Source organism: Eleutherodactylus coqui, chromosome 12 (assembly GCF_035609145.1).
Source record: "Eleutherodactylus coqui strain aEleCoq1 chromosome 12, aEleCoq1.hap1, whole genome shotgun sequence".
NCBI lineage: Eukaryota > Metazoa > Chordata > Amphibia > Anura > Eleutherodactylidae > Eleutherodactylus > Eleutherodactylus coqui.
Genome location: NC_089848.1, coordinates 63,175,958 through 63,203,461, shown reverse-complemented (window position 1 = coordinate 63,203,461; position 27,504 = coordinate 63,175,958). Strand labels below are relative to the sequence as shown.

General features: G+C 45.4%; 1 protein-coding gene across 5 annotated transcripts in view; it reads right to left on the bottom strand.

Moving 5' to 3' along the window:
* Positions 1-27,504, bottom strand: part of OSBPL3 (oxysterol binding protein like 3) — a 180,993-nt gene that overhangs the window by 9,580 nt on the left and 143,909 nt on the right. For all 5 annotated transcript variants that reach the window (XM_066585261.1, XM_066585265.1, XM_066585262.1 and 2 more), the window contains 7 exons: positions 21,463-21,556; positions 18,251-18,495; positions 16,399-16,536; positions 14,161-14,224; positions 7,628-7,706; positions 6,056-6,200; positions 1,294-1,438 (listed from right to left, as the gene is read on the bottom strand). In XM_066585261.1, the coding sequence (XP_066441358.1) occupies positions 1,294-1,438; positions 6,056-6,200; positions 7,628-7,706; positions 14,161-14,224; positions 16,399-16,536; positions 18,251-18,495; positions 21,463-21,556 (910 nt within the window). The remainder of the gene's footprint in view (positions 1-1,293; positions 1,439-6,055; positions 6,201-7,627; positions 7,707-14,160; positions 14,225-16,398; positions 16,537-18,250; positions 18,496-21,462; positions 21,557-27,504) is intronic.

The window sequence follows — 27,504 nt, the reverse complement described above, 5'->3', positions numbered from 1 at the left end:
GTGAACCCAGCCTTATGGTAAAGGAAGAAGGAATAGAGGATTAATCCTGCACGCTCAAATACACAGTCACATGTATGGATATACAAGGCAGACAGGGCTAGTGATGCCAGGTAGCATCACGCATTGGTACAAAAATATTCACTTTTGATAATAATGATCAGTTTTAATAGGTGTTTATTATTTACAAAAATATTGTTTCTAGTTGCATCCTGCCCACAATTATGAACATTTTGTGAATTTACACTCATCTCTACAGGCACGCATTAAAATAAATTAAAATAAAAATAAATGTTTCTAATCTCCAGATATTCCAGGACTAGTGTTAGAATGATGCCCCCTCCTGTGTCCACCTCAGTAAAAGTTTTGCGGTGGTCACACACGCCCAGTCTAGCACATGGTCGCACACGCTCAGTCTAGCACATGGTCGCACACGCTCAGTCTAGCACATGGTCGCACACGCTCAGTCTAGCACATGGTCGCACACGCTCAGTCTTGCTTCCTTGAGTATGTGGAGGGATCCTTGAGCAGCGGCTTCTGAATTTGCAGTATCTTCTTGGATATCGGAAGAGATGATGAGCAAGTGATGAGAACGAGAAAGTGTTACTGAAGAGAGGCAAGACTAAGTAGGTTTGATCATCTTGGAACATTTAGTGAGTTGGACTGGACAGAAAGGCTCTTCAAAAGAACCAGCAGGTGGCGCTATTCTAGCATTAGTACTGGCATATTTGGGGATAGTTTTTTTTTTCAATTAGTGTAAATACAAAGAAAAAAAAAAAAGTTAAATTATGGTCTGGATTTAGCTAGAAACAATGTTCTTCAAGGGACAACCCCTCTGAATTAAATCCCACCACCACCAACCAAGGGCCCCTTCTAAAGTCAGCCACTATTTCACTGCTCTTTCTCTGACCAGAATAAGATCACAGCAGGCTTCATTGTATTTGGGCCACGTCCGATACCGATCTCTGAAAATTAAAAGGATTCCATTTTGTCCAGTTCAACTTTTTTTTAAAAAGGAGCTCACAAAAGGTCAAGCTGTATTCTGTAATCAATACTCCTGACTCTCTACATCCCTCGATCATCTGGTCTGTCTACAAAGCAACCATTCAACGTAAAGTAATTTGAATGGTTTTAGGTTTGAAGAGAGATTATAGAGAGACTCTTCTTCAAATGAAGCAAGTGCGGACTTCTCTCCTGAGAGAACAGAAGTCTCGTCTTATATGAAGAATACGGTTTTCCACACAAATATGAATGCGACGTTGGCACAACTGCTTTATGACACTTTTATGGACTTACTTGTCCGCCATATGCAGATCGGTGATGAAGGTGAACCATAGAATAGGCTTTCATGCCATTTCCCAAATAGCCGATATACAACTTTACCATTCCTATCCATCACCGATCCTTCAATTTCGTGCACATTCGGATTCCAATACTTTGCCTACAAAAAAGGAGATGAAATGGATTTTCAATTGAAAAATTTGAGTCTACAACGGTTTAGCTGCCAGTTCATTAAAATACCTGTGTACTCAATACACAACAACGTAGGAGCAAAGTGAGACTAAACATGCCATTACAATCACCAACTCTACTTTTCTCCTTAGTAGTCATTTCATGAACTCTTTTAAAGAGCTTTAAAAGCCGGACCTTACGTTTTTCACGTTACGATGCAGAGCATAAATAGTCCTAGTACCGTAATAGCCAGAAAAATCTATGTGATGTTACTGCTCTTGTAAAAAGTATTATACAAGTGATCCTTATAGGCAAAACAGAAAAATTAGATTTGCAAGCTTATTTAGGCCTCTTCATCAGGCTGGTATAACAAAATATATCTCAAGAAACACACACACAGGGGCGGAGGCACGCTGTGATTAAGTAGCATTTAAAATAGCGAGAACAAATGAAGCCCGGAGAGGAAAAGCAGGGCATTTAAATAACCATAAACCAGTCATAGAACACAGATGAAAGGGAGAGAGCTGTTAACTAGGAAGTCACCCATCAGGCTGATGGGTGTGAAGTGTCCATATAATGAGCCATAAACCCGGGTGCTAAATTTAGTGCTTCTTAAAAGTTCTCATTAGTTTGATTTTTCACATTTTTTGTCTGTAGATGCAATTGTATGCCTGTTTCTACTGTTGGTTACGAGCGGTGTGCAGTCGTAATACTTAAATCTAGAGTTAAGCGAACATACTCTGCCGAGCTTGATGCTCGTTCGAGTATTAGCGTACTCGATGGTGCTCGTTACTCGAACGAGCATAAAGCCGTGTTCGACCCCGCTCCAGTTTTTGGCTCCTCCCCGCTGTGACGTGCCTGTTTTGGCCCCGCCACAACGCGCGTCATTGGCAAATTTTTTGTCTGGAGGGAGACCGGGAGACCGGGAGACCGGGAGACCGGGAGACCGGGAGACCGGGAGACCGGGAGACCGGGAGACCGGGAGACCGGGAGACCGGGAGACCGGGAGACCGGGAGACCGGGAGACCGGGAGACCGGGAGACCGGGAGACCGGGAGACCGGGAGACCGGGAGACCGGGAGACCGGGAGACCGGGAGACCGGGAGACCGGGAGACCGGGAGACCGGGAGACCGGGAGACCGGGAGACCGGGAGACCGGGAGACCGGGAGACCGGGAGACCGGGAGACCGGGAGACCGGGAGACCGGGAGACCGGGAGACCGGGAGACCGGGAGACCGGGAGACCGGGAGACCGGGAGACCGGGAGACCGGGAGACGAACCTAGGGGGGGAAAAAAAAGCTCGGCACCCGGCGTCCCACATACAAAAATGCTCAAGTCTCCCATTGTAGTCAATGGGGTTCGTTACTCGAGTAGAGCTCTCGAATTTTACGAAAAGCTCGACTCAAATAACGCGGACTCGAGCATTTGGGTGCTCGCTCGTCTCTACCTAAATCCACTGAATGGGGAGGGAGGAGGTTGTCAAGATTTGGGTGCATGTAGCAAAGTTTACAAAGTTTTTTTGTGTCTTTTTTTTAAGTTTTATTTATGCTTTATTAAAAACAAAATACAACAATTACTGGAAAAACAAAACCGGAAAAAAGAAAACCCCAAGTGTGACATAAAACAAGAGCAAGTAAATCCTACATATATTTATGCAAAGTCAAACAGGATAATCATAGCTTGAATATTATGTGCAGGTTGCCTATAGAAGATTTGTACAGATTTTGGATTTGTAACCATCTGGGAGTCAGATTATAGGAGGCTCTTTTACACGTAACAATATCGTTAAAAAAATAATTCAAACAATAAGTCGTTTGCTTTTCGTTTATCGCTCATTTTACACAGGAATAAAAATAATTGTTGGCTCGTTCACTAATCGTTCGGTTTCAATACCGATCGTTCAGTCGTTCTTAGTCGTTATACAGCAATTGTGAACAATTTTTCGTTTGAACGAACCAACAATGGATTTGCCGGTATAAACAGGCTGCAGGGGCGAACTCGGACATCATTCACTTGTTTAAATGAGAAATCAGTAGGTCTAAACGGCCCTAACGAAGCGTTACAAATAGAGATGAGCGAGCATACTCGCTAAGGGCAATTACTCGATCGAGCATTGCCCTTAGCGAGTACCTGCCTGCTCGGAAGAAAATATTCGGCTGCTGACGGCGGGCAGGAAGCAGTGGGGGAGAGCAGGGAGATCTCTCTCTCCCTCTCCCCCCCCCCCCCCCCCCCCGCCGCAACTCACCTCTCACCCGCAGCGAACCTTTTCTTCCGAGCGGGGAGATACTCGCTAAGGACAATGCTCGATCGAGTAATTGTCCTTAGCGAGTATGCTCGCTCATCTCTAGTAACAAATACTCAATTCTAATGACCCTCTACAATTAACAGTTGTAGAAATAAAATAAAAATCACACCTTAGATGAAGACTATGCAGATTCTCACACACAAATCGAAACCATCAGCTGTTGCCCCTCGCACCATCCTCATTACATACCAATCCCTTTTTAATACAAAACAAGCTGTGACTCCACACAATCAAGGTTAAAAAATCTGTTGTGTTGAGTTGATCCATTTCGTCCAAATCTTCTGAGGTTTTTGAGGACAATTCTTGTTTATATATAGAATTTCGTACAAATTTGTACCAATTAAGTGGAGCCAATGGAATAAAGCAGGAGAATCTGTGGATTTCCTGTCCACAATTATAACCTTGCTGGCACAAAAATGTTTTTAAAAAAGAGCTTGTCATGCGTGTTTAGTATATGCACACAATGGAGGGAATCCAAATTGCACTAACCCCAAGAGGGGATTAGTTTAGGGCAGGACCAAACTGATTGGAGGAAGAAAGCAATAAGCGCTTGACATAGATGCCAGAGAAAAGTCAACGGCGCTGTAACTTACCAGGTGTGTAGTAAATGCCATGCAAGCATTTTATCTGAATTAGGCCGCCTGCAGACGAGCGGAAATCCCGCCGCGGGATTTCCGCCGCTGAAAGTTTGCATAGGAGTGCATTAAAATATGCACTCCTATGCAGACGGCCGCGGTTTGGCCGCGTGAAATCTCGCGCGGCAAACAAACCGCGGCATGTTCTAATTTTCTGCGGGGCACGCACTCACCCGGCCGCCGGCTCCGGTCTGCGCATGCGCCGGCTGCGCGGCAGCCGGCACATGAAAGAGCGGGGGCCGCCAGGCGCGGGTGAGTACGCGCTCGTCCCTGCAGGCGCTCGGGTCGGATCGCGCGGCGAGAATTCTCACTGCCGGATCCGACCCGCTCGTCTGCAGGCGGCCTTAGGCTGCTGCTGGCCTCCTGCATGCAGAATGCGGTCTGACCGCGTGAGCATGGCCGGCGACCCAGAGTACCTTATTTTCCTGTATTGCGGATGGCTATGGCGGCTCGCCATTGGTCATGCGAGTACAGTTTTTTTTTTTTTAAAAATTTTAATATTTGTTTTTCCTGTGCCGTCGCTTAGCAATGGCGTAGGTACCCATAGACCATATGCAATGCTAATTACGTATGGGCTGCGGATCAACTGCCTCCATTGACTTCAATCAATGAAGGATGAGTCCGGGGCAAAATAGAGCATGCTTTAATTTTCCCACTAGTTGTGGAATATGCAATTCAAACACGAGTATGAGTGAAAAAGTACATGCTTTTCAATGCCTGCGTTATGCCGTGGATCCTCCACGCGGATGCCGATCTCGGATTCCGCAATTGGAATATGCCTGTGTGAGCCCTGCCTCAGAAGATCCCTAGCACTTACCACAGAGGAAAATAAGGAACATCTTCCCACTCCTCCTCAGACAGATCTGGAAAATCTACCTTCCATTTGTCATAAGCCTTAGGCCGCCTGCAGACGGGCGGGTCGGATCCGGCGGCGAGGATTCTCACTGCGGGACCCGACCCGAGCGTCTGCAGCGACCAGCGCGTACTCACCCGCGGCTCCGGCTGTTTGATGTGCCGGCTTGCCGGCGCATGCGCAGACCGGAGCCGGCGGCCGGTGAGTGACATTTCTGTGCAGGGCTCCGCGAGCCCCGCACAGAAATAGAACATGCCGCGGTTTCTTTGCCACGCGAGATTTCGCACGGCCAAACCGCGGCCATCTGCATAGGATTGCGTTTGTTAACGCAATCCTATGCAGGCTTCCAGCTGCGGAAATCCCGTGGGCAATCCCGCCGCGGAATTTCCGCTCGTGTGCAGGCGCCCTTAGGCCCCCTTCACACGAGCGCATGTGTATTTGCTCACGAGTGCAGCGGTTTTGTCGAACGAACAATATTTTTGTGCGCATATTGTCTGCGTAAATACGCCTGTGTTAAGGGTGCCTTACTAAAGAGCCACATAGTTGCTTGGAGGTAAAGTTTACAAAAAGTTTAACTTAAATGTGGTAACTTGATGCGGCAAGTCATCTTAATAGAACAAAAACCACCTAAAAAGCATTTCAAAAACTCAAACACATTAAGTGTCCAGTTAAACATCGCTCCATCTGTACTTTAGGCCACGTGGTGAATGTAAGCAACCAGTGCAAGAAGGGAAATCTTCTAAGGAACGGCTTATTATATAAACCACAAAAACTTTTAACTACTTCTATGCATACACACACTGCAACGATTTACCTTCATAAAGGTGACTTTGCAGTGACAGTTGTTATTTTTGTTGTTCTTGATGATGATTTCCCCATAATGTTCTATCCATCTCTGGCCACTTAAAATGTTGTGAATACAGGAGGTCACCTTGTTCCACTCATAATGGTCCCCATATCTTGAATGATAGAAAATACAAGATAAAATACAATAAGGAGGGTACAATATACAATTAGAATAGGGCGTCCTTCAACGGGCGACATGACATCGCAGCAAGAAAATCACATTAATATCGCATCGCTGGTCTGTGTGATATTGCTGCGGTTTCTCACGGTAATACCACGACTTTGTAGCGCTACAAAGTTGCATTTGGTGCTACAAAGTCGCGCAACTTTGTAGCACCACATGCGACGATTTTTTTGGAGGGTGGTGAAGGGGGCTTGAAATATAAGCCCTACCCCAAAAATCAGCCGTTGCTGAAGAAAGAAATTTTTTTTATGTATACAATCACCTAGAAGCGCTGTCTGTGGCTCCACTGCAGCTTCTCCTCGGGTCCTCTGCACTGGTCGTCGTCTTCTCTTCTGGTCGGGAATTGAAAAATTCCCGCCTCCTGGAAGCGCTGGCTGTGATTGGCTGACACTTATCCAATCAGAGCAAGCACTCAATGAATGGCTGCGATTGCTTCATCGAGCGCTGGCTGTGAGTGGCTAAGAGTCAGCCAATCACAGCCAGCGCTTCCAGGAGGCGGGAATTTTTCAATCCTGGGCCAGAAGATGAGAAACAGTGCTGGGACCTGGGGAGAAGATGCGGCCGAGCTGACAGCGCTTCTAAGGTGATGCATGTGTATTTTTTTTTTTTTACTTTTTCCTGCAGCTAGGGCTTAGGTTATAGTTTTGACAGTAGGATTTCCTACTGTCAAAAGTTGCAACGCACCGCACAAGAATTGCATTTTCGTGCGATGCGATGCTATAGAGAGGAAGGCTCCATAGGGAAACATGGGCTACAAAACCGTTGTGGGCATATCGCTGGACCTGCAAGGTTTTTCTATCAGGTTGTTGCATGCTACAAAACATCACATATGTGAAGTAACCCATAGGAAAGCATGGGCTTCACATACACGCGATTTGTAGCATTGTAGCAACGCGACAAAAACACGCAACTTTGTCGCCCGTGTGAAGGAGGCCTAAAGCAAACACAGCTCTTCTATTACTGGGTCCTGAATTAAGTTCTCATCAAGGACAACATCTGCATGGAGTTTCTAAGTTCACACAGTGTTTCAGTAGGACTCTACAGACTAATTCCCGTGTGATTAGGATATGTACTGCCCAGTAAAGTATGTTGGCACCTCATTTGCACATTACAAATAATGTATATAAACACTTTGGTTAATGATTAAGAAGCCATTCCTGGTAAGTTTTACTGGATCTGCTTATATGGGAACCGGTCATAGAACTACAGACCTGTAAAAGCTGATCACATTTTTCCAATTAAGTCAATTATGTTTTAGTGCAAATTAGTTAATGAAAGAAAACATCTGAAGTTGCCTGTCTGCTGAACTGTAATAGGACTGTGTATAAGATAACGCTAAGTGACCACGAGTCTTACCTTGGCAGAATCAAATGCGTTGTGCCAATTGGGACAATTTCCATAGATTTACCCCAAAACTTATTTTTCCACCGAATGTCTGAAATATAAAGAGAGAAATGGATTTGATGGAGAATTGGAAGTCAGACGGGAGTTAGGATATTATAGAAATTGTTAACCAGTGTTTTGAGGCCTTTAAAAAAAAAACTTCCTAACATTTGGAGTCCCTGGACAGACTAGATTTATAAAATGGTCTTAGTTTTCATTTTAGACAGTTTTATAAATGTCCCCCTATGTACTTTCCTTACAATAAGAGGTATAGTGACAAACAGGCCTCCTTCTACCCCACTGACCATCAAAAATCTTGAGATTTTTTTTTTTGCATTTCTTCCTTCTCCTTCCCAATTGCTCCCATTTAGAGGCTTGACTAGTCTCAGCCTTTTACCCCCGTTGGAACAATCAGAGGTATCGATACTCAAAGGTCAAATGTTACAAAGTAAAGCGCGTCCAATCCAAAGAGAGAGCGTTCTTTTCTCATTAAAAGAGTTGTAAAACAATTTTTTTCCCTTAAAAACACTTTCACCATACGATAAATTAATAGACAGTCATATACTCCCCTCTTCCTGCTCCCCAGCGCCATCCTCCCTGTCCGGGCTGTAATTACAAGCTGTAGTCAGCCTCAGTGCCGGGGTGTTGAGGTCTGCAGTTGAGGTTGCTGCAGCCTGTAAACATGACATCACAGGTGAGACTGGAGCTGTGCCATGGGAGATACATGGAGAGGTGAGTATATGACTGTTTATTACTTTATGGCATGGGGAACAGGTTAAAAAAAAAATATTATGTTGAACAACCCCTGTAAGAAAAAGTGCAGCATGTCTGGTGTTTGTGCTCTTCCTTTATGTAATGTTGGAGGGCTCACCCTTGTACCTTTATTAGTCTAATACAGGAGAAACTTAGAATCTACGGTAGTTATTTCAGCTTATTATACATCATGTAACCTAGGTTTAATTTGGAGATGTAATACCACTAGAGGGCAGAGTGAATCATTGGTAATGAGCATTCATTGTAAATAGTAGCAGCAATACTTTTTTCTTCAAGGAGTGCTCAATCTAAAGCACACGGATTATAAATTTACACCATAAACATAAAATAAATCTAATGTCTTCACATCCTATATGCACATGTATTACTGGAGGTTCTCATTACTTCACATATGTAAATAAAGCAGCGTTCATGGATGCAGATAATTTTCAGGATTTAAGCTGCCTGTAATGCTCATCTCAGCCAATCCTGCATGTGCTCTGTATGCAGGCAGCGGAGAGTCTCGCTGTCCGGCAGCGACTTATCTCCTGATAACAAAAGGAGCAGGTAGCTGAAATCCAGCTAGGATGGCCCTTATTCAAATGTTAGGATAAGCTTGTTACACCAAAATTGGCCATTCTAGAGCTAATATTTAAGCCACTCTTACTACAAGTCATCTAACAAGTAGCGGGTATACTACAGACAGCTTCTCCCTAGCCAGAAGTGACAGCTTATAGGGAACAATAGATCACAGGGTGCATACGGTGACTATTTTGGTTCGCGTTGGGTCATTTTCTTTTTTTATGTATAAAAGTATAACATTCTTTTTTTTTTCACCATCTATGACTCCCATGACGTTATACAAGACCTCTGGGGGTCATTCACATTGTCTTTTTTAAATTTCATACTTTTCCACTGCAGCTAGGGCATTCATAGGAGCCCCAGTAACAGGGAAAAACATCCCCCTGTGGCAACAACAGCCACTAACAGAGCTGATCAGGGTCTGCTAGGACCCTGCAGCTCTGCTGTGACATAGGGAACCTAGCGGTCACATGATCGCCAGATTGCACAGTGAGAGCAATACTTCCCCTTTCACTCTTTAGTACATAGCGAGCGCTAGCCTGGAAAGGAGAAGGGTCCTCAGCTGTGTCTGACAGCTAAAGACCCGACCTGCTCCTGCTTGATTGCAGAAGCAGAGGCTTTAATCCTGCACTGTATTTTTACTATTGGCTGTGATTAAAGCCCAAGAAAAAGCGCTGTACATTTATAGCGTGGTACTGGTGCAATACGTAGACACCGGAAGCTAGGGGTGGACTGGCCTTAAGCTGGAGGTAACGCCCTGGTCACGCCCCTAGCTGCCGATTGGCTACTGGTCTCTGCTGTCCCGTCCTCACTGTTACTGGCCAGCCAGCGTGGCTAAAGACAACAGCTGACTTCCCCATGGATCAATCTACAAGACAGCGGCGACTGACACCCAGCGGGGGACGGAGATGTGAGCCGGCTATCCATCAATTGGAGACTAGTTGGGGGAGAGCGACAGTAGGGACAGAAGTGGAGATGGGCCCCTGGCGGGGATGAGAGTGACAGCGGAACTGGGAGGCCGCCCCTGGTGGTGAAGAGAATCGCAACAGGGCTGTGAGTGCCCCTGAAGAGGAGAGCACTAGCGGGGACACTGACAGCGGGGTCGGGAGCGGAGATGGGACACTGACAGCGGGGTCGGGAGCGGAGATGGGACACTGACAGCGGGGTCGGGAGCGGAGATGGGACACTGACAGCGGGGTCGGGAGCGGAGATGGGACACTGACAGCGGGGTCGGGAGCGGAGATGGGACACTGACAGCGGGGTCGGGAGCGGAGATGGGACACTGACAGCGGGGTCGGGAGCGGAGATGGGACACTGACAGCGGGGTCGGGAGCGGAGATGGGACACTGACAGCGGGGTCGGGAGCGGAGATGGGACACTGACAGCGGGGTCGGGAGCGGAGATGGGACACTGACAGCGGGGTCGGGAGCGGAGATGGGACACTGACAGCGGGGTCGGGAGCGGAGATGGGACACTGACAGCGGGGTCGGGAGCGGAGATGGGACACTGACAGCGGGGTCGGGAGCGGAGATGGGACACTGACAGCGGGGTCGGGAGCGGAGATGGGACACTGACAGCGGGGTCGGGAGCGGAGATGGGACACTGACAGCGGGGTCGGGAGCGGAGATGGGACACTGACAGCGGGGTCGGGAGCGGAGATGGGACACTGACAGCGGGGTCGGGAGCGGAGATGGGACACTGACAGCGGGGTCGGGAGCGGAGATGGGACACTGACAGCGGGGTCGGGAGCGGAGATGGGACACTGACAGCGGGGTCGGGAGCGGAGATGGGACACTGACAGCGGGGTCGGGAGCGGAGATGGGACACTGACAGCGGGGTCGGGAGCGGAGATGGGACACTGACAGCGGGGTCGGGAGCGGAGATGGGACACTGACAGCGGGGTCGGGAGCGGAGATGGGACACTGACAGCGGGGTCGGGAGCGGAGATGGGACACTGACAGCGGGGTCGGGAGCGGAGATGGGACACTGACAGCGGGGTCGGGAGCGGAGATGGGACACTGACAGCGGGGTCGGGAGCGGAGATGGGACACTGACAGCGGGGTCGGGAGCGGAGATGGGACACTGACAGCGGGGTCGGGAGCGGAGATGGGACACTGACAGCGGGGTCGGGAGCGGAGATGGGACACTGACAGCGGGGTCGGGAGCGGAGATGGGACACTGACAGCGGGGTCGGGAGCGGAGATGGGACACTGACAGCGGGGTCGGGAGCGGAGATGGGACACTGACAGCGGGGTCGGGAGCGGAGATGGGACACTGACAGCGGGGTCGGGAGCGGAGATGGGACACTGACAGCGGGGTCGGGAGCGGAGATGGGACACTGACAGCGGGGTCGGGAGCGGAGATGGGACACTGACAGCGGGGTCGGGAGCGGAGATGGGACACTGACAGCGGGGTCGGGAGCGGAGATGGGACACTGACAGCGGGGTCGGGAGCGGAGATGGGACACTGACAGCGGGGTCGGGAGCGGAGATGGGACACTGACAGCGGGGTCGGGAGCGGAGATGGGACACTGACAGCGGGGTCGGGAGCGGAGATGGGACACTGACAGCGGGGTCGGGAGCGGAGATGGGACACTGACAGCGGGGTCGGGAGCGGAGATGGGACACTGACAGCGGGGTCGGGAGCGGAGATGGGACACTGACAGCGGGGTCGGGAGCGGAGATGGGACACTGACAGCGGGGTCGGGAGCGGAGATGGGACACTGACAGCGGGGTCGGGAGCGGAGATGGGACACTGACAGCGGGGTCGGGAGCGGAGATGGGACACTGACAGCGGGGTCGGGAGCGGAGATGGGACACTGACAGCGGGGTCGGGAGCGGAGATGGGACACTGACAGCGGGGTCGGGAGCGGAGATGGGACACTGACAGCGGGGTCGGGAGCGGAGATGGGACACTGACAGCGGGGTCGGGAGCGGAGATGGGACACTGACAGCGGGGTCGGGAGCGGAGATGGGACACTGACAGCGGGGTCGGGAGCGGAGATGGGACACTGACAGCGGGGTCGGGAGCGGAGATGGGACACTGACAGCGGGGTCGGGAGCGGAGATGGGACACTGACAGCGGGGTCGGGAGCGGAGATGGGACACTGACAGCGGGGTCGGGAGCGGAGATGGGACACTGACAGCGGGGTCGGGAGCGGAGATGGGACACTGACAGCGGGGTCGGGAGCGGAGATGGGACACTGACAGCGGGGTCGGGAGCGGAGATGGGACACTGACAGCGGGGTCGGGAGCGGAGATGGGACACTGACAGCGGGGTCGGGAGCGGAGATGGGACACTGACAGCGGGGTCGGGAGCGGAGATGGGACACTGACAGCGGGGTCGGGAGCGGAGATGGGACACTGACAGCGGGGTCGGGAGCGGAGATGGGAGCAGAGATAGGACACTGACAGCGGGCGGGTTCCGGAGAGGAGAGCCAAGCAGAAAAAGTGACAGCATGTATCAGCCAATCATCCCCCACACTTCCAGTGGAGACATAATGCACCAGTACCTTACAGTGCTTGGTCCTTAAGGGGTTAAAAGCCTTTGTCATGAATTCCATCAGTCTACTCTTTTAAACAATAGGCTCCATGACACATATCATTTTAAGTCAGTGGAGAACTCTGTGCGCCTGTGGTGTCCATTGTGTGAACATGACTCAATGCAAGAAAGTTTATAAAACTGTAATTAGGAATTTCTTTGAAATCTATGCATCAGCAGCATAAAAGGCAAACACAATTCTAGTATGTATTAAGAAAGTACAGAGTCTAGATCATGTGAGGTCATTATCCCCCTCTACTCTTCCTTAGTCAGACCCCATCTGGAATACTGTGTCCAGTTCTGGGCACCCCACTTTAAAAAAGACAGACAAACTGGAGCAAGTTCAGAGAAGATGGTGAGCGGTCTGCGAATCATGTCCTATGAGGAACGGTTAAAGGATCTGAGAATGTTTAGCTTGCAAAAAAGAAGGTTGAGAGGAGACTTAATAGCTGCCTACAAATATCTGAAGGGCTGTCACAGTGCAGAGGGATCAGCCCTATTCTCATTTGTACAAGGAAAGACTAGAAGCAATGGGATGAAACTGAAAGGGAGGAGACACAGATTACATATTAGACAGTGAAGGTGATCAATGAGTGGAACAGGTTGCCACAGGAGGCGGTGAGTTCTTCAATGGAAGTCTTCAAACAAATTGATGTGGTAGGATTTAATGAATCCTGCACTGAGCAGGGGGTTGGACCCGATGACCCTGAAGGTCCCTTCCAACTCTACCATTCTATGATAACCTTGTTATAGAGACTTAGGATATGGTCTAAATGAGGGATTGCAACATCATCTATATTATCTGGTAAATGGACCTAATGTGGAGTGTGTAATGTGCTCCTCTAATACAGCTCTTATTATAACTGATTGGCAGTGGGCACTTGAAACCCCATTTACAATCATCATTTGTTCATTAAATCCCAATTGTATTCGTCATTTCCAAACACACTAGATAGTTGATGCTATTTGGAGAACATCCTGCATCCCAAGATGATACATGACCTATTAAGAGCTGCCAGCAATTTCAGCCAAACAAGAAATATCGCTATAATTTGTGACGACAATTTATCATGTCTGAACCGGTTTTATATTCTGTTTAGCCATAGCAACAAGCGAATCTTAGATCGCTATATATTTATATTACTAAACTTTGCTGTTTCCATTAGTGGTCACACTTGATTCGTCATTCCTCACATGTGGGATATATGGGCAGAAGTCAGAAAGATCATAAGAATAAAAGAAACAGAATGATATTTGTAGCACTGAAGCTTCTACTCATCCAACAGAACTAGAAAACCTTTTGTGTTTTTTTTTTTTTAAACCTCCTTTCAGGTCTCCTAGCAACATGTGTAAAAAAACGTCACACATACGCAATTAATTACGTATGCACTGCGTTCCAAACGCACCTACAGAGAACAATAGGGATCTTCAAAACAGAACATGCTGCGCTTTTTTTTTCACCATCGTATTAATAAGCATACGCAAGTGTGAGTGGAACAATGAAAATCCATGAACCTTCGCTGACCCCATTTACCATGTATTATACGTGCGTACATTGCAGGCGCAACACACAATGCGAATACGTTTGTGCGAGTGCTGCCTAACTCTGCGTTCGTTGATTGAATAGTTACCTTGGTATAACACAAATTTGTCAGATTCGGCATGGCAGGCAGATATGGGCGGGTGATGACTCACCTGAGAAGAAATAGACATTACATTAACTTTTGCCCCAAAAGAGGTCTTATTATTTTTACCTAACAGACTCTGTCCAGGTCCCTCACGCTGCTCTTCAGAGCGCTGATGCACTTCTTGCAGTTCTCTGCGGCCCACAGATCACGTCCTGGTTAAGGAATTCAATAGTCCTGCCTCCAGGAAGCGATTGCTCTGATCACAGTGCTCGATTAACCAATGCAATGGCTGTGATTGGTTCATCGAGCTCTGCATTGATTGGCTGAGCAGCGGTCGAAGAAGTAATCACAGCTATAGCATTGTGGAGGCGGGATTTATGAATTGGCCGAGCCACAGCATTGATTGGCCAATTAATAAATCCAGCCTCCACAACGCGCTGGTTGTAAGTTGTTCTTCGGCTGCTGCTCAGCCAATCAATGCAGCGCTCGATGAACCAATCGCAGCCATCTCATTGGCTCAGAGTGCTGCACATTGATTGGTTCTCAACCGCTGCTCAGCCAATCAGAACCATCTCTTCCTGGCAATGGGATTTATGAATCCTCTAACCAGGAAGTGATCTTCTGTAGGCGGCCGCGGACTGCAGGATGCACGTTGGAGCTCCAGAAAGCAGCAAGAGGAACCTGGACCGCGCCTGCTAGGTAATATATTCCTTTTTTTCCCCCTTTTCATGTAATGCAGTTAGAGCTTATTTTTGGGGTAGGGCTTATATTTCAAGCCTCCCGAAAATCCCCCCAAAATCAGGGTAGGTCTTACTTTCAAGGAAAACCGGGTATTTTGAAACCTCTCTACTTACTCTCAGCGAGCGACATTCTTGTTTACACCCAGTGGCTAAAAACACAGGCGCAGGGTTTGTAAAATGGCATTACAATTTCATCAAATAAAGTGTATTCTTTGTACAATAAACCCTTTGCCAGTATATTTATGTACAAGATTCTCATTTTCAAAATCTCTGCTTGCTGTCATTAAATAAGAACCTTATTTCCAGTGGGTGAAAATCAATGCTGGTCATGTGATGATACAGACAGTAAGGACCGCTTACAGTTAAAAAGTGTAAAAGAAAGTTGTAGAACTTATTATACAACTGCTAAAGGTGTTTTTCACTGAGGTTTACCTAAAGGCATAGCATTTCCCCTGAGCCTTGCTTGCAAAACCCTAAGGCCTCCCTCTCACAGGCTCTTTTTTCCACGATTAATGTGGCGTTTTCAGAGCCGCGCTAATCGCGGTATAACGCTCCCATTCTTCTCAATGGAGCCTCTCAGACAGGCTGCTTTATTGTCCGGCGTTTAGAGCACCTCATCAATGATAAGGTATGAAATTATATAAAATATGTATGTATATATCATTATATACATACATATATATATATATATATATATATATACACACACACGCTTTTTGTGATGGGATATCACTTCATGGGTCTTGCATAATCCGCTATTCCATACTTTTGCAGCGCTGATGTACACCAGCCAGACCGAGGTCAAGAGGGGCACCATTACTAAACCCACTAAATTAGCAAAAGCACTGAAACAACACTGACTATTCCTGTTCTACACGGCACACTTACTAGATTCGCCTCAGAAAAGTGTCAAAGGCATCAAGCTAACGTTAGTCTTGACAATATACGTGGCCCTCGGGACTGCTGCAGACTAGACCCAAATAAAAACCTTGTCTGCTTCTTGACAGCACACAAGGTATAAATCCTCTTAGTGGAAGTAAATCAGAATACATAACTCAAACAGTCGTGGTGTTAAATGAATGCACTTCTGCATTCTATGGACAGTTTGCTAAATAAAACTGGCAAAAAAGGACAATTAAACACTTTATATATATAATGGTTCAATAAAAAAAAAAAAAAATACAATAAAAAACCCCACATAAGATGCTTGAGGCCGCATATAATTTTCTGACACCAAAACGATAGAAAGGCCAATTACCAACCTAATCCCATGCTGTCTAAGGTCCTTGAGTGTCTAGTTGTCAGTCCAGGGCAGGGCCCTTCTTCATATGAGTACAGATATCTTGAGGGAGAATAAGATGCTAAGGAACAGGACTGACTAAATCTCCTGTAGATCAATATTCTCTATTTATACTTCTTGGCATAAGGGTGAACTCTATGCACTGTAAGAACCTTTACTAACTTCTGCCCTTCAGGAAACAAACGTTCGGAAACAAAGTACCTGCTCTGCAATAAACCGGAATCCTTTGTCTTCGTTTACACATTCATAGGTTTCTCCGAGAACAGGATTAAATGGCTTGCTTCCAGCCCTATAGAAACTGGGGGCATATGCTGTGACTGCAAATGTGGCAATGTAAACCTAGGATGTACAAGAAATGTAATTCAGCACAAGGAAACCATCACATTATAGATAGATGCATGAGAAACATCTGACTGGTTGGGCAATAAGCCTGCAACTTCATAAACAATTACCTTAGATCAATTCTGGGTAACGATCATAAGCCCCAGGCATAGGATGCTAAGGAAAGCACTAAGAACTTTGTGCCCTCGGAAATGTTTTCCTCATCAAAAGAGTTTGTTTGTATAATATATCTATATATAGATATATTTATATATATATATCATACACATCTATATCTATCTATATCTATACATACATACATACATATATACATACACACTAATATATATATATATATATATATATATACACACATAATATATATATATATACACACATAATATATATATATATATATATATATATATATACACACACACACACACATACTATATATATATATATATATATATATATATATATATATATATATATACACACACACATACTATATATATATATATATATATATATATATACACACATACTATATATATATATATATATATATATATATATATATATATATATATATATATATATATATATATATATATATATATATATATACATACACACATACAATATATATATATATACACACACACTGCGAATATTTTGGTGCATTACAGATACATTACTACCAGTTGCCAACACATCCATTTAAATTCAGTATGGAGAGCGATATCAACATGGGAGAAGAGTTCGGATTCGGAATGGAGTGAGTGCACAATAATTTCTAAGCAAGTGAATTCATCCATAAAGGGGTTTGTCCGAGACGAGACTTTACTACTGATGGCCTATCCAGAGTGTAGGTCACCAATAGTTGAACGGCAGGAATTTGCCACTTGGGATCCCCACCAATCAGCTGATATTGGGCCGGCTGACAGTGCAGACAGTCTGAGGCAGTACACAGCCTACCTTGGTAATACAGATGGAGCTCCCACTGAATCCAGTGGCAGCTGTACCAGCAATACCATCCCAAGCTGCTGCACTACGGACAGAGCAGTCTCCAATAACATCAGGCCTGACGAACAGCTGGACTGCTGTGATCCCAAGCGTTGGTAAGTAAAGGGGATTGTCCAAAGTAGACAACCCCTTTAAAAGCCACTCTCCACTTTGGACATTATTTGTAGTATATTTTTGCATGTGTATCTAATGCATCTACTTCTGCTATTTAACCCTTTCCAATCCACTGTCTGACGTCTAAAGACATTCTGATTGAAGGCTGTACAGCTCTGATGTCTGAAGACGTCCGGCAGGGTATTCTTACTGTATATTACTGGCTGCTCTGTTGTCGGGGGCCTTTCCAGCATGTCCAATATCGCAGTACTGGCTCTAGCCAGCAGATGGCGCCATTGTATAATGGCAGAAAGAGAAAGCCCCCTAGGAAACCCTGAATCCAAAATTAGATTGCAAGTAAAGGGTTAAAGTGGTTGCATGACTTAATTTTTATTTTATATAGTTTTGGGCACCCGTACTGAAAACAATACAAAAGCAATATGCTCACTGGCATCTGATAGGTGATGTCACTGGGTCTTCTGCTCTGGTGATGCCCTGTAAACCTGTCATGTGGGCTTCCAATGAAGAAGCCCCTGACAATTTATTTCGTCCCCCCAATGATTTTTATATTGGAGAATGCTTTTAAAATCATTATTAGTTAAAGTTATACCATTCTTTCAAATGGGTCCTCAGTCTCCGCTGCTTTGTCTAGAAGTTCGCTGTATTCCAGTTCTTCACATAACCGCTGCAGCATGTTGAGTGGTTCATTAAGCTGCACTGGCATGGACACCTTGGATAAGTCCTTCCCAATGTTGTTCCTAAGAATGTTCCATAAACTGATATTACTTGTGTTTGGACAAGTAGATGGAAGACTCGTTCTGTGCTTTGGAAAACCATCTACTTCTGAAATGCCATCTGTGATATCAGGAATATGGAAGAAGACAAAAAATAGATTAATATACAAGTCATCGATGCCCTTTGTAAACTCTACGAGGTCTATGCTTTCTACTTAATACAAGGTCTACAACGCGTATTGTAACTGGGAAGCCCACAGAGACTGATGATGTTAGGCAAGGTTAGTATAAAGTTCCTAGTCATCTTTTCCATAAACTTTTAAGCACTGATGTGCATGGTTTTACTACGATTTTTGACACAATTTATATTCTTTATCTCCTGCCCGCACAATATGGACATTAAAAAAGTAAGTAAAAACAATGGTTACATTTAACCTCTTAAAATGGTATTACAGGACTAAGTACATATACGTATATAGCACTATAGGCATACCAGGCATAATAGTGTTATAGGACAGAGGTCCCCAACTCCAGTCCTCAGGGACCACCAACAGGTCATGTTTTTAGGATACCCTATAGTAAGAACCCGTGTGGCAATGTCTGAGGCACCGACAATAATTACATCACCTGTGCAATACTGAGGAAATCCTGAAAACATGACCTGTTGGCGGTCCCTGAGGACTGAAGTTGGGGAACATTGTTACAGGGTACTCCATCCAGGTGGAGGAAACAAGCATTGTAGCAAGACTTTGGGCACAAAAAACCCCCTAGACACATATCACACCGTAAATATACCCCGAGAAAGTACCCAACGCGTTTCAACTCTACCAAGTCTCATCATGGATCTATCTTCAGAGAAAATAAGGTTTGGTATTTGGTGGATATAGAACACTTTATTATATGATCTTTATAGGAGATATGTTTCAAAGAGATTGCACTATCCCTGTGGTTTTGAGAACCATTCGTACAGAACGGGATTCTTAGGGCTCATGTCCACGGGCAAAATATGATTTAAGATCCGCAGCGGATCCGCATCCCATAGGGATGCATTGACCACCCGCGGGTAGATAAATACCCGCGGATCGTCAATAAAAGGGATTTTAAAAAAAATGGAGCATGGAAAAATCTGGACCATGCTCCATTTTCGTGCGGGTCTCCCGCGGGGACGGCTCCCGCGGGCTTCTATTGAAGCCTATGGAAGCCGTCCGGATCCGCGGGAGACCTAAAATAGGAATTTAAAGTATTTACCATCCGTAGCGGACCGGGAAGGTCTCCTCTTCCTCACGGCCGCATCTTCCTTGCTTCGGCTCGGCGGATGTGCCCGGCGCATGCGCGCGGCACGTCGACGACGTGCCGGCGACGTGCCGCCGGCGTCAGGAATTCATCCGCCGGCCGAAAAAGAAGATCCGGCCGTGAGGAACAGCTGACCTTCCCCGCCCGCGCCGGATAGGTAAATGCTTTTAAATTCTTATTTTCGGCGCTCATGTCCGCGGGGCAGGAGGGACCCGCTGCAGATTCTACATGGAGAATCTGCAGCGGATCTTATTTTCCCCGTGGACATGAGGCCTTAGGGTCTATAGTAGATCAAGTGATCCCTCAAGTCTGGGGAGATCACTATATTACTATTCAATATGACAGTTTATCCACTACCCCTTTTGCTTGCAGATGACAGTGCAGAAAACAGATTTATAATGGCCCCCATCCAGTTATGGAGGAAAGTAAAGCCCTTATGCTACCGGTCACCTGCTACATAAATCACTGCCTGTAATCACAAGCCAGCTGTCTATTTATCAATTAGGCTCCCATAACATGAAGGGAGCTGAGGACCTTCAATAGCTTGTCACTATTTATCAATGTGTCCCCAACATCTCATCAGCACGTCTCCCATTCGTCCTACAGTGCAATCACTGGCATCAGCTAGCAATAGAGTAGATACAGCACATCTACACTCCTAACTACAAAGATAACTGCCTATATCAGCAGCACCAAATGCCTATCTTAGCGTCTCAGATCAGGAGGGGTATCATCACTCCTTAAGGAGAGCACCAAGAAGGCGAGTCAGGAGGCTTAGAAGGCCATCCATGCCCCTCTGGGTAATATGCAAATAAGGGAGATGGAACAATACCTCTGCAGCGCCACTTATAGATGGCAGCATTCCTTCAAATCCCCTTCCGACCCACATCACAGGCCTCTCACTAGCCAAGCCAGGATCCTACTGCACACTGATGAGGGGCAAAGAACACGAAACAGCTGTCTGTGTATGGAATCTGGCTAGGTTTTCAACTCCCAATCATTGCTCTAAAGACCTGTTTAAAGAGTCAGGCATTGATTTGCAGAAATGCTGACATCCAATAGGTGGCGCTGCAGAGATATTGTTCCATTTCCCTTATTAGCGTCTCTGGCAGCCCCAGTAGGTATACCAGTGGACTAAGGTTAATGACCAGATACCGGTCACATGACACAAAGTCATCAGGTTACCTGACTGACTATCCGTCTCTTCCTCATTGTTTCCCAGGCAACAGATATGCAAACAGATTCTGTACTTCAGAATAAAACCTACATGGGTACAGCATACATATCAGACCCGGGTTCATGCTGTCCGTAGTTCGAACCTGGTGAAAGGTTTCCTTTAAGGTTGGCTACAGACACAAAGATTTAGAAAAATTTAGGGGATTTGCATTTCCTGTAAGCCTTGCTCATGTCAACACCCCCCCCCCCCCCCCCCCTTCCCGTCAGTGTTCAAGAAAATAGAATTCCTATTCAGTGGTCTTCAGGTCAACAGATGCCAAACAGCAAAATGACATAAATCAAAACCACATTAGATAAATCGCCTTCAGTCATGTCTGTAGTCAAGTCCGCATCAGAGTCTATCAGAGATTCCGTCATCTATAAAGAATAGCAACAGTGGTGTCCGTTACATTACGGCACCACCATTACGTGTCCATTCTAAAGGGAAGCTACAATGCAGATGTGAACAGAGCGCTGCCAGTGGAGTAATTTGGTCATAATGAATTAATTTACAAAAAGTTTTAGGCAAACAGATCTGATCTGAACATTGATGATCCGCTTCAGCATAGGAGTGACATACCTAGAGATTGTCTTTCATGGTCAATGTCATTACTCAGATTGTCCTCCGATATGTTATCACTTATATCACTGACATACGAGTCATCATCCGATACCTAGGAAACAGACAAAACACATGCATTAATGACCAAGTGCAATGGATAGCAAAGACCGCTGTATATCTGATAAAGAGGACGCTGCATATATATCAGGGTCACATTTCCAGGATGCACCAACAAGGCACCTCTTGCTTTCACCAATAATACCATCTGCAATCCCTGAGCAAACGAATGCTGAAATTTATACCGCAGATGTTCAAACTGGATATTAGTTTACAGAAAAAAAAATCATAAATGCGCAAATTAGGAATTGTACGCGCTATAAATTATATTACCTACATGAAATCGGCCTCAAGCTTTCTGAACAGCAAAGCAAACAAGAGTTCTATTGGCATGTGGCACGCTAGTGATATCGGCAGGGCTCAATCTCCGGTTAACCCTTTGCAATCCAATTTTAAATTCAGGATTTCCTAGAGGGCTCACTCTTTCTGCCATTATACAATGGCGCCATCTGCTGACTAGAGCCAGTACTGAGGTATGGGACATGCTGGAGAGGCCCCCAACAACAGAGCGGCCAGTAATATACAGTAAGAATACCCTGCCGGACATCTTCCGACATCGGAGCTGTACAGCCTTCAATCAGAATGTCTTCAGATGTCAGACACTGGATTGGAAAGGGTTAATACAACATTGGGGGTATAACCTAGCAATGTGCCATCAATGTTAGTGGTCAGCCAGACCCTTTAAAAGGGATATTCCTATCTACAGAATATACCATAAATACATGCTAGACACAGACCCTACCTCTGGGACCCTCGGCTATTAGAAAAATAAGGATCTAGTGACCTTCGTTCGTCGATTCTCGGCTGCAGCATTCTCCATGCGCTGCTATGTAAATGTGTGAGCGCTGATGTATATGGAAGTTATAGAAAAAGCCAAGGACATTTCTTGTAAAAGGTCATCATCAAGTATAGAAATGGATCCCTTTTCAGTATTCATTAGAGTTACTAGGCTTCTTGATTTCCCCTGCACTGTATATGGGTTTCTAGGAAGCTGGCCGGGACAATGCTTGTAAGTAAAGGGCAGGCCCCAGAACACGGATGGAGCAAAAGTAAAGCATAATTCAGTTTCAACAGTCCACAATTTAAAGGAGTTGTGCCAAGATACAAAAACCCCTTTGGGAATATGGGGGTAGGAGAGATCAGCTGATCACCCCAATTCCTGCTCTTAGCACCCCGGCAAACAGCTGATTCTGCAGAAGGAAGCCGTCATTTCCTCTACAGTGGCCGAAGGTGGGTAATTGTAGCGTTATAGCGCAGTAGAAGGTCCGTCAGGACAGGAGCCGCTCTTACTGAGCTTCTCTCTGCTCTGGGTTATCAGCAGGGAACCCTGCTCTAATAATCCCTGCCGGGGATGTCATTTTGGTACTCTTTAACCCTTTCCAATCCAATTTTGTATCCTGGTTTTCCTAGGGGGCTTATTCTTTTTCTGCCGTTATACAACGGCGCTATATGCTGGCTAAAGCCAGTACTGCATGAGGTGACACGTTGGATAGGCTCCGACAGCAGAGAGGCTGGCAATATACAGTAAGAGAACCCCGACGGACGTCTTCCAACATCAGAGCTGTACAGCCTTAAATCATAATGTCTTCACAGGTCAGACAGTGGATTGGAAAGGGTTAAAACTAAAAAGTTTAATAACTTAGCAAATCTGATGCTTTACTTTCATGTTCATTCATATAAATACCAGCTTTTAATATCCCGCTGATTACAAAGAATGGCTCTGCTGTTAAGTCCTTAGAGTTTAGCTCTTACTGTCATCCAAACTCCCACAATGCACTGCTCTCTGGTAACGGTAAACCAGCTGAATCATAAATATAGACATAAACCTGAAACTGCAATTTAATGATGCATATTTTAACGGTGCGGCGCTGTGAAGTGCTGCTCACCAGGGAATTTCTCCTTTAACTCCTTAAAGACCAGAATGTCTCAGTCCTAAAAAAAAGGACCAGACACATTGAAGCAACTTTATGCATGTGGTTGATTTATAGCCCTACTTTTGTTTTTCTTGGGCTACCAAAATTAATTTTGCTGAATTTTTTTCGGGACGTTTTAAATGAAATTTGTTTCAATAAAAGTTTTTCCTTTTTTGTTTTGATTAGAGGTAATAAACTATAAGTTTGAAAAACGTTTTTTTTTTTAAAACGATTATTTTTAAAATTAGCACATTAAGGTTAAAATGAAGTCTATAAAAACCTTCTATAGCCCCGGATTACAGGGCAACAATGGCAATGATTAACTTCGTCGTGAGCATTTTTTTTCTTTGTCTTTTTAGTTTTGTTTTTCTTCAACACATTTGTATTTATTCTATAATTTTTCACTTCTTTTTGTATGTATTGTTTCTAACATCTATGTCCCCCGTAATGTCATATAAGACCTTCAGAGGACATTCACAATGTCATTTATCAAGTATAACAAAGGCATCGGTAGGAGATGCAGTTACTGGGTAAAACATCTCCCTACGCTGGCATTTACTAGCAGATTGGAGCCGGCTGGATTGATGGGGGGGATTGCCATTGATCATGTGATCGCCAGGTCCAGCAGAGGAAACGGCACTGCTGCTCGCTCTATTCATTACAAGACATATGTAGGTTGGATGAGAGCGGGCAGAAGTGGTTATAAACCGCTCCGGTCTCCCTGCCCTATATGGGATGGTTATAAAATAAGTGCTACATTTATAAATAAACATTCCCACAATTCTACAAAGTGTTCCCATGGTAACAGGGTTTGCCTGGACAATATGGGATTTACAGGAAAGGGAAAACGCGACAGGCTGTGGGGAGTCCGTTCCGATTACAGAACACAATAGACGACGTGATTATTTCTATTCGCACTAAGGAATAGGATTTTGATATATTTGGCACTATTAGTGCGACCGGCTCCGCACGCCAAATTGTCTCCTTAACCACCACAAACTTATATTCGTTTACAACTTCTGGGAGGAGAAACTTTTTATGGTCTGAATACAAAGAAAAGGTTACACAGAAGCCCGGCTGATAACAGAAACAACCGCCGTTTCTGCGCGAAACTAAATATTTAAACCTTTCACATGGAGCATTGCTCCTTACATGCTAGCACCATATAGAGCAACTGTCAGTCTTTAACCCCTTAACCCTTTCCAATCCACTGTCTGACATCTAAAGACATTCTGATTGAAGGCTGTACAGCTCCGATGTCGGAAGACGTCCAACAGGGTATTCTTACTGTATTATATTGTCCGCTCTGTTGTTAGGGGGGCCTCTCCAGCATGTCACACACCGCAGTACTGGCTCTAGCCAGCAGATGGCACCATTGTATAATGGCAGAAAGAGAAATCCCCCTAGGAAACCCTGAATCCAAAATTGGATTGCAAAGGGTTAATGGCCTATTTTGGCTATAAGGATGCAATGATTTTTGAGAGATTTTGATCTACACTATTCAAAAGCCATACATTTTTCCGCTGACATGGTTATATGACAGTTTGTTTTTTGCGTGGCGAGCTGTAGCTTTTATTGGTACTGCTTTTGGGTACATATAATGCATTGTAAGATTTATAGTAATATATATTATATTTTTTTTTTCTACAGTGTTAGGCCTCATGCACAAAGGCAGATTTGATTTGTGGCACCCGCGCGGAAGATCCACAAATCAAGCCGCCCATAGGGACACATGGGTGCCCGCAGAGCAGCTAAAAGCATGCGGATGTGATTTTTTTTTTTCCCCCGGTTTGCAGATTGCACGGGCGGGAAGAAATTAGAGCATGTTCTGTTTTCCTGCAGATCCCGCAGGGATAGCTTCCATTGAAGTCAATAGAAGCCGTCTGACCCGCAGCACACTCGCAGCTGTGGCTGCGGACGTGCTGCGGATCTGCAGAAAAGCAGGAGATAAAAAAAAAAAGCAATGTGCATGTGCCAGGTGAGTCAGGTGGCGTGCCCAGACACATCCACCGTGCTGAAGAAAGAAGAATCGGCCACGACGGAGGAGACCCGCGCTGGATCCGGAGAGGTAAGAACCTGTCTTTTAATGCCCATGTCTGCGGGCACGCATGGATTTCACTGCGGGATCTTGCAGCATAGATGACATGATACATTATTTCTGCAGGTTGGTACAATTATGACAATACCAAATCTTATTTGTTTTTCCTCAATAAACCCCCTTTTTATATTGTTGCATTCAAAGTCCTATAACTTATTTTTCCATGGAGGGAGTTCAGTAAGGGCTTACTTTTTTGCGTGAGGAGCTATAGTTTTTTATTTTGGGGTAAATACGCCTTTTTAATCACTTTTATTGTTTGTTTTTTTTAAGAGGCAAAATGAACAAGATAAGCATTTTGCCTTTTTTTAGTTTTTATTCCTACATTCTTTGCAGTGCAGAATAAATAGTGTGTTCAATTTATTGTACAGGTCGTTTCTGATACAATGATTCCAAATATGCATTTGTTTTGGTTTTTTTTACGGAAAGAGGGAAAAGGCTTTTTTACGCGTTTCCTTTTACACCATTTAAATTTTTTTTTACATTTTTTATGTCCATGTAGAGAACTTGAAGCAGAAAAGCTTTCAGCGCTATGATAATGCATTATCACTCACAATAGCGATCACAGGTCATGGCAGGCCTAGAAGTCATTGGCGTCTGGTTGCTACGGCAACCCATTAACCGGCCGCGAATACATAGTCCCTCTGTAAACCTTTTACATGTCTTGATCTACACTGATCATGGCATGTAAGGGGTTAACTTCAGGGATCGGTCTTCTCACCAATCTGTCATAGCCGACTGTCACTGCAGGATGGCGCGGGCTCACATCTGAGCCTGCACCAACCACAGCACATAAGTTTAAGTCTTATTGTGTTAAAATAGTTGTCCAACTCTGAACTACTGATAACTTATATTCAGGATAGGCCATTAATAGCTGATTGGAAATGGTCCACCATTCGGGACCCCCGGCCAAGCCACTATGACAGTGCACCGAGCCAGAAGCACCCAGCTCATACACGTCGCAGTGGCCCGGGTTGGTATTGTAAGCACTGTTCCTATTGAATTCAATATAGGTCATCCATAGTTCAAAGGTGGACAATGCCTTTAAAACCCTTCTAATAGCATTTGGGTCCTCCTTTGGCTTTAATGACTTTGGATACTCTCCGTGACATTATTTCTACTAACGTCTTATACATGTCAGCTGGCATTTCCCTCCATTCATTCTGCAAATGTCTGGCAACTTCTTTCAAAGATGAAGTCCTAAAGCCTTAAATTGCATACCAATTGAGATATGTATTCCCTGTCAAAAACATGTTACACAAACACTGTTCAACCAGAGGCTTAAATAAAATGCAAAAAAGTGCACTAAATTCTACCAAAATAAAATCTCACTCGACCATAGAACTAAGGCACAATTACATAATATATCTCTTGGCAAAAATGGGCTGGACACAATCAATGACAAGTGGAAAAGGTTTCCTTTATCTCCCACCTTTTTAGCAAGCAATATATACACAACTAGTACAAGCGAACTAATAAACCAAAATGACACAGTGACCGGTTGCAGCTGTCAAATGTATCTATACGGAAAGTCACCGCTGCAGTCAAGTAAACGCAGACTGGTAATGACCATAGGATCGTGCACTGGACCAGCAGGGGAACGGAGCAGTGAGTATGACCTACATTATGCTGCCAAAATTAATCGTACACCTGACAGAGAATCAAATATCAAATGTACACCTGACAGAGAATCAAATATCAAATGTACACCTGACAGAGAATCAAAAGTAGTACTTATTTACATATGTTAATACTTAGTGGGGGCTCCATTGGCCCTAATATAGAAGATACTCTCCGTGGGATACTTTCTACTACAGTCTGATACACTTCCACTGGTATTTCCCTCCATTCATCCTGCAAACGTCTGGCGAGTTCTCTCAAAGGGGATGGAGCAGATCCATGTTTCCTGAACAGACATTCCAGTTTGCCCTAAAG